General features: G+C 40.5%; 1 protein-coding gene across 1 annotated transcript in view; it reads right to left on the bottom strand.

Moving 5' to 3' along the window:
* Positions 1-1,092: 1,092 nt before the first annotated feature.
* Positions 1,093-8,224, bottom strand: part of LOC308139499 (organic cation/carnitine transporter 2-like) — a gene marked incomplete at both ends in the record, with an annotated part of 7,718 nt that continues 586 nt past the window's right edge. The window contains 9 exons of the mRNA XM_080508960.1: positions 1,093-1,232; positions 1,356-1,538; positions 2,398-2,612; positions 4,162-4,169; positions 4,636-4,762; positions 6,443-6,611; positions 6,698-6,852; positions 6,940-7,043; positions 7,717-7,899. Of these exons, the coding sequence (XP_080365086.1) occupies positions 1,093-1,232; positions 1,356-1,538; positions 2,398-2,612; positions 4,162-4,169; positions 4,636-4,762; positions 6,443-6,611; positions 6,698-6,852; positions 6,940-7,043; positions 7,717-7,899 (1,284 nt within the window). The remainder of the gene's footprint in view (positions 1,233-1,355; positions 1,539-2,397; positions 2,613-4,161; positions 4,170-4,635; positions 4,763-6,442; positions 6,612-6,697; positions 6,853-6,939; positions 7,044-7,716; positions 7,900-8,224) is intronic.

Raw genomic sequence — 8,224 nt, 5'->3', positions numbered from 1 at the left:
GCCTCTCTGCAGTGGAAGCGCAACCCAAAATTTCGGTCGGGGTCTCTATTCCGTACCGCTCCGCTCCGTCCCGGCACTTGTGTGCGGTGGAAACGGGGCTCAAATGTACACAAGCACCCCCTCCCTCGTCAACACTGTGTGCCGGTGTCCTTCAGTTTGTGTGTTAAACGTGAGAAAGGGATATCACTTGCTCACAAGCACCCTCAGTGGACAAGTCATCCATGGATGAGATTTCAGAATTTTGGGGCGAAAATAAATCTGTACAATATAGTTTAAAATATAATTTCTAATTGATGTTTTATATACATTTCATTTATCTCGTGTGTGTCCATGCATATTTAGTATAGTATCATATGGCTTTGTTTCTCGGGAAGAATGTTCTTCTTTGTGCACATGACACCCCACCCACCCGAAACTTCGGCAATGCCGTGTGCTGCACATGCGTGTTCCAGCTCTCTAATGACCATATCAGTCATATATTTTAATCCTGTTTATCAAGTAACGTCGCTACTGTATGAAACCCCCCAGCTCCTAAATATGTCGGAAATCGCACTTACGTGATGCACCTGAACGCATCACTCAAAGCAGTCAGCTACGAAGTGGCATTATCCCGTTCCGACATCGGGGCACTACAATGTCTTTACACCGTTGCTCATTGATCATTATTAATAGCTAAACTGCCAAAACACAACATAAATGGTACCATGTGATCGTTATGATGTAAGAAATCCCTACAGATACAAAACATTTCTTCAAATGTATTCTAATTACAAACAATCAAAACTGACTCTCAAGCATCCCCACAGACTTTGAGTTTGCTTTTCTCTTCATGCACGGGCACTTTATCCTGTTGAGAGACACAGGAAATAAGGTGTTATTTATTTTGGTGTTCTACATAAGGAAAATTGTGACAATGGATGATGAACTATTTCTATACACAGATATCATTATAACTGATATCAGAGCCTCTTCATTATAATGAGAATTGTTTTTACTGTGATTCTTACATCAGAAGAACTATAAAATCCAAATCACATTAAGTTACATGACTGTTACATGCATATAACGCATCAAGAAGCTGCTTTGAGCGTCTCACCTTTCTCTTTTTTGCATCTGCTGAATAGTCTGAGGAAGAGGCTGGCCAAAACTCTCCGGTAGGAATATCGTGGCAAAGACAGCCAGGAAGCAAAGAGTCCCCAGTACAATCTGAGGCAGGTACTTAGAGTATACACCTGCACAAGGCAGTGGAGAAAAATATAATGAGAGAAAGGCTTGAACCATTGCACTAGGTTCAAAAAAATCATGGAGTGGAAAAACAATTTGCTGTTATTGATCCTTCAGTTCAGTGTACTCACTCAGCTCTAGTATAAATGGTGAAATACAGCTTCCAACTCGAGACACGGCTGAACACATCCCCGTTGCCGTGTTCCTGAGTGCTGTTGGGTAAAGCTCAGCGGTGTACACATACATCAGGGACAAACCAGCTGTGACACCAAATTTTCCCACCATTTCCAGAGTCATAGACAGACTTGACAAATCTAAAGTGAGAGAAGACAAACAGGACATGGGAACAGGATGTTTAATGCTCATCTTGTTTAATTATTGTACTCCACCTGCTGGTCTTAAAATCAACTGTGGTCGAGTGCATTGGAAACACGTTCTTGCCTCAGTGCAAACAACAAGACAAGTCTGCAGTCAATGGTGCAGTGTTTTAATATTCTCAGAGTGCAGGAGTACCTGTTGTTGTACCCTTAGAGTTTTCATTAAAATATTGCCACAACATTGTTCTTTGAATATATTAAATACCAGCATTAGCATATGGGCTCCTCCAGACCATATAAACCTGTGTATAGCTGGAGAGACATATTTTAGAAAAGAGAACAGTCTGTTTGTCACTCTGACAATCAGAAGTTATGTTAAAATGTTCACGTCCTCTCATTATTACTGTTTGACACATCAACCCATATAATGTGAAATTGTTGATGTGCAATTGTATATTAAAGAAAAGGAGAAAGTAATATAATTGGTTATGGCCCTTATTTGAGTGGATTCCAATAGATCCTAAGATTACTGTATTTGTTAGGGTTAGGGTTTAAATTGTTGACGTGTAAGTGTATATTAATGAAAAGGAGAAAGGAACATAATTGTCATGCACATTGGGACTAAAAACCAAGGTGTGGTTCTTTCTCCCCACACTTTAAAAACAATTGTTTGGGTTTAATTATTGACTCTAAAATTGACAATAAGTGTGAATGTGTGTGTGACTGTTTTGTGACCAAGGTTTATTCTGCTTAGACCATATAGCCAGCTCCAGCTCCCTTAAGTTAAAGTATTGAAGAAACTACAGTAGATATTGAGAAATTGCAGACGATTGTTTTGTCAGTGTTTATAGTTTACCTTGAGGAACCAGTTGAATGCTATAAAGTGATGCTCCTCCAAGCACCATTATACAAATTACAGCCAATCGGCGAGGAAGGTATTGCAGAGCCAACCAGCTGCTAATGGCTGCTGGAACCTCTACAGCCGCTGAGATGAAGCAGCTGATGTATGGGTCAGTATGAAGTTGGGATGTGTTGAGGGACAGTCCAGCGTAGCCGGTAATCATAGTGAACCTGGAAAAATATCAAGTAGGTTTTACTGGAAGTGTCATTAGTCATTAGTCCTTCATTTGTATCCCACTGCAAATTACAGCTTATTATCGGTTTGTGTCAGTTGGTCTGTATGGATACTCACCACAACAGGCAGAGGATCACAGTTATGTTTCGGAGTCCTGCATTCCTCACAAGGGTGAAGATGTCATATTTTGATGGTTCCTCATCACCCTGCAACTATATTGCCTCAGTGTTAGAAGTAGCCTCTGTTTCAGCAATGCTGTTCAGATCTGAGGAAAGCAACATTCGCCGGCTGCTAAACAAATGATGGATGTTGAATTATGGTTGGACACATATGGACGTCATCTAATACTCACATTGATAGTAATTCCTAAGTTTTACCAGCGTGTCACATATGCATTGAGAAGTCATAACATACTGGATAATTCTTAAAGCAACATCAAGGAAGCATATAACGTCTCCCCCCTCCCCCACCTTGGACAATCAGATCATCTATCCCTGTTTCTCACACCAGGATACAGACCACTCATACTAAGAACAATGTCTGAAGTGAGTTACGTACAGATTTGATCTGAAAATGCCATCCTACAGCTCCAGACATGTATGCACAGGGGAGTTAATGGACTACACATCCAATGTTCTGTTTTATATGAAAACATGCCAGGATAATGTCACAATCACACATTCAATCAAATGTTATACTGAGTAACTGGACCATTGTAAAAAACAGAACTTTTACTGGAGTAAAATTTGGACACTAACAGCAGATGCAATTGAGTTAAATATTCATAACACATTTTTTTCTACACTCTTCTCATTTCTGGGTAGGACATTGTTAGAATGTTTTTATATATAGTTACCATATTCATGCTTAATCTCTTATTTCTTCTGTCTTTATTTAGCAGCGTCCCATGCGCGCGGGATGTCCTGAGATTGTACTTATGGTTGATAAACTGCTAAGCATACAAAATGTTTGTTTCTATGATGTATATCCTGTGAACCCTCCCCTTTGTTTAATGAAATAAAAACGCAGGAGAATGGTCTGAAGCTCAGAGTGGGTAGGAGGTGTAACTTGGACACGCTCCTGGCCATTCTCCTCGCGAGTAACCAAAGCTCATTCGTGTTGTCTTCTTCTTTCTTGCAGATTTAATAAATGTCTATAGCCTAAACCTGACAGACATCAATTGAAATATCACTATTATTACATTATTCCTTTATTTATCTAATCAGTACTTTCCAGCTATTGTAAATAAACATCCTGATGTGCTTTTTCCACCTGCTAACATCATTATGATAATCACTATAACTTAAGAATTCTTTAAATTGGATACAATTCTCAGTTTATTTCTCAAAAGAGTTTTATTCATAGAATGATTCCCTGAAAAGAAAATTGCTTATGATGTTGATTACTATTAGCATGCCTCAACCGGCAAAGAGCAAGCAATGTGTGCTTTGGAGTGGAGTGAGCTGTTACTTGAAGTTCAACATTTTTCTCTTGGTAATTTTTGTCAGGGAGGCCAGACTTTATGCTTTCAGGAGTCCGACTTACCTCAGGAACTTAAAGAGTAAAATTAACAATGTTTATTTTTATTGAGCTCACTCCTTTTAGAGAGCTCACTTTGTGTTCATCACAAGAGCACTTTCTAAATAAACTGCAAAGAAAATATCACTTTTTCACTGAGAAACTGTTTTTGTGTGGCTTGGACCATTGAAGGATGGCAGTTATGTCACATTCCAGCAGCTTGGATGCTGGGGCATAACAATTGTGCTTGGGGAGATTTCTGTGTGGAGTTTACGTCTTGTCCTGTGCAATTTTCTCCACTTCCCTTCCACAGTTCAAATACATGCATTTTATTCTAAATGGTGATTCAGTAAACCATGACATTGTTCTTGAGCAGTGATTTCACCAAATACATGCTTTATTTTTAATGTTGTGTCTGCTCTGTGCAATCTGAAGCTGATGTTCATGTTTGACACACTTTTACTGACAGGATCTGGATGATTTCAGTCGAAGGCAACTTACATGTACACCGTCAAAGATAGTTTGTGGAGCTTCGACTTTGTTCTTCTTGGCAGCCTTTCTCAATATGGCCTCTGCCTCATCTGCTCTCCCCTGAGAGAGCAGCCAGCGAGGAGACTCTGGGATGAACCTGCCTCAAACAGAGCCCAGAGTACGAACGGTCATTCAAGCACAAAAAGGTGAACATAGATTGAATAATTGTGGCTTAGTGTGTCTGACAGGTCAAAGTGAATACATGAGTCAAGTGAAGGGTGGTTATGGGAAAATTTGATCTTTTAAGTGATTGCAAGAGGGCGGATTTATTGGCAGGCGGAATGTCACTAGACTGTCCATCTGTTTCCGCCTACCATAGCCAGGGCCTTATGGAGGATCCATGTATGCCCTCTCTCACAGTATTCAATTAAATTTCAAATGAAAAGACAGTGTTGGACACATTTTCAGATCTATTCAAAAGGTGTAATTATTAGGAGCCACCCCCTAGAAATATGCTATCAATTGTACTACCTGCTTTAGTAAAAGGTGTACAGAAGGATTTTCCCGAATTTTAGGAAAGAACCACCCTCTCCACCTTTTGAAAAAATGCACATGCGCAACGCTCTACCTGCTCCCCAGACGGAACGCCTACTAAAACATGTGCGAGAGACATGCACGAGCCCAGTTCTCTTCGTGCACGCTCTGTTTACAAGTCGGCGTCGCTCACATCGCTCACACATGCCGTAATAACTACTGACTATGCAATTTACAAAATAAACTAATCAACCCTGGAAAGCTACAATATAGACGTAGATAACTTTTACTGGAAGTGATTTGAAATGGATTCCTCCAAATAGAATGCCAAACTTTACCTGTCGATTAGAAACTTGCCGACTGAAGCATCAGTGGGAAGCCCAGCCTGGGCTTTCAGTGCACGCCATTGTGTGAAAGAATCTCCCAAAAACACTCTGGTCTTGTTTCTCTCTTCCGAAGCCTTTCTCTTCTTCTAATACACTTCGAAGACACTTTTTCTCTTGCGACCCAGTCAGAGTGTTTTTATATATATAGTTTCCATATTCATGCTTAATCTCAATCTTATTCCTTCTGTCTTTATTTCGCAGCGTAACTCAGACGCTGTTGTTTTAACTTTGTACAAACATGTGTTCTGCCTTGGCAGGGGCACCCTGACGGAGGCTGATAAGCAAGAACACTGCAACCTTGCCTCAGCTGATGTCTCGGTAGAATCCCACACCTCCAGGGGAGACTGCCATTCTCTACAAATGTCTAGCATAGCAATGTTTTTCTTTTTCCTGTGTAAACCCTCCCATTTGTTAATCTAAAATAAAAGCGCAGGAGAATGGCAGGGAGCGCAGAGTGGGTCGGAGGTGTAACTTGGGCGCCTCCTGTTCATTCTCCTCGCGAGTAAAACCAATGTTCATTCTTGTTGTCTTCTTCTTTCTTGCAGATTTAATAAATGTCTGTAGCCTAAACCTGACAGACCCTCTGCCATTTTCAAAGTACCCGGTGAGAACTGCGAGCGAGCTAGAGGCGTAGCTCACCATATACACCTGAAAGCGCGCATGCGCAGAAAGTGAAAACTAATAGATCCACGCTACCAAGGGACGAGCACGTACGACGGCCTTGCGTCACCAGAATGATTGACATTTGGGAGGACCAATAGTTTTGATGATCCACCCGGAAGTATAACATCCTCCTGTACACCTTTAAGCTTTATTCTTCAAGTACAAAAAATGTGTTTCATTAAAATATTCATTAGTTTACAGTTTTCTACATATTTTTATGTTCAGCTTAAGTTGTCATCATTAAATACACTTACCACCACAAGGGCAGGTACAGAAAGCCAGGCAAAGACACAACCAACATGAGAGATGTCCAGTCCCTTAAGAAGTAAGCGAAGAGAGGCAAAAACATGTAGCCAACAGCAAAGCTCAGAGTTATACCCAAGGATAAGAGGACCCGCACTTTTCCAGTGAGGATCTCACTGCCTGCACAAAGAAAGAAAAATATTCCCTCAATAACAGTTTAGAAAATGTTAATTGTAGCATGTGAAATATAAAATGTGCACATTTACCTAATACAAAAGCAGATACAAAATTGGAGACTTGTCCTAAACCATTGAGGAAAAAGAGGATGACGAAGACTACCCAGGAACGCGAAAAGATTGCAGCTAAAGTGAAAATGGCTTGAACTCCCATGGTCATGAATAAGACAGGCTTTCTTCCAAATCTAGGATGAGAAGTTGAATGACAAGTATAAACCTCATAAGTTCACATATAAAAAGCAATAAAAACTCACAAGTTGCTTTAACTTTACCTGTCTGAAATGGTTCCTGAAATGAGGCTTCCAGATAAAATTCCGAAGAATAAAAGAGTGGATGTGAAAGGCTTTTTCCACTGCTCACTGCAAACCAAGTCAAACTGAAACATCCACACATGATCAATTGATAAGTAAATTTGTACTTTATATTAAAGATTAGTACTTGGTATAATGGGAATTAACATTTTGCAAGTTATCGTTGATTCATGCATGTTTGTGTTGTTCGCTGCTTTACGCCTGCCAGGCCACGAATCCTTGCACCTTGTACTTTTGAGAAGACATTTTAACTGCGCCGCTCTGAGTTGTCTTCAAGGTCTCTGGCCTTCGGGCTGGAGGAATATCTTATCTTATAGCGTTCCTACCTTCTCAGCTCACATAGAAGCATACTTACACACACACACACACACACATACACCAGTGTAAACCTTGCTTTGTTGTATCATGGAATGAGAATGTAACCGCCTACTTCAACGTTGGGAATAAGCGGGCAGCAGAGGGAAGAACCTTGCAGATTGATGAACGAGCTGTGACTTCACTCTCTGCCCTTGCGCAACAATCTTGATTGTTTTGACTATTATTGCTCTCGATACTGGGGTTGTCTCTTTTCTCTCATTCTAGCAGGTTGTTCACCTAACATCAATTCAACGCTTTAATGAATGAACCACAAGGAGTCAATGTCTTTGTCATTTGGCAAACCTGAGCTACAAATTCTGGCCAAGTGATTTAAATTGAATTGAAAAAAGCCTCCAGGTACAGAAGGACAAAGACACAGACCTCAGAGACCAGGGTGGACTGGTAGATGTCCTTGCTGTAGCTCCAGCCGTCCACACAGCTCTCCTGCTCCAGATCAGTGAGGTTGACATCCCTGCCAGGAAGGAAACCCTGAGCAGAGAGATTTCTGACCACATCCAGCCTGTATCTGCTGCATCTGCTCAGCTCCTGTTTCCCATCCACCACCTCAGAATCACAACAGCAAAAACTTCAGTGTCTTTTGTAGCAGTTTTTCATTACAGAACTGATTCTTGTACTATATAAGGAAAAACCTGTGATCCTATGGTGAGCGTCCAAGAGTAAAACATTAACAACTGTGTCCTTACATAACATTTATCTACACAAATATATACTCATCACAGTATGGAGCAGATTGATCTTTGTATGGAGGTGGAGTTTTCTAACATGGTCATTTTGATTTCGGCATCATTCAATCACAGATTCTATCAGAAGTAATTCCTCCACCATAAACAATTCTAACACCAAAGAACTAGAATGTCTTCATTTCAAA

Source organism: Blennius ocellaris (genome assembly GCF_963422515.1).
Source record: "Blennius ocellaris genome assembly, chromosome: 14".
NCBI classification, from domain to species: domain Eukaryota; kingdom Metazoa; phylum Chordata; class Actinopteri; order Blenniiformes; family Blenniidae; genus Blennius; species Blennius ocellaris.
This window is presented reverse-complemented; position numbering and strand designations above follow the sequence as displayed.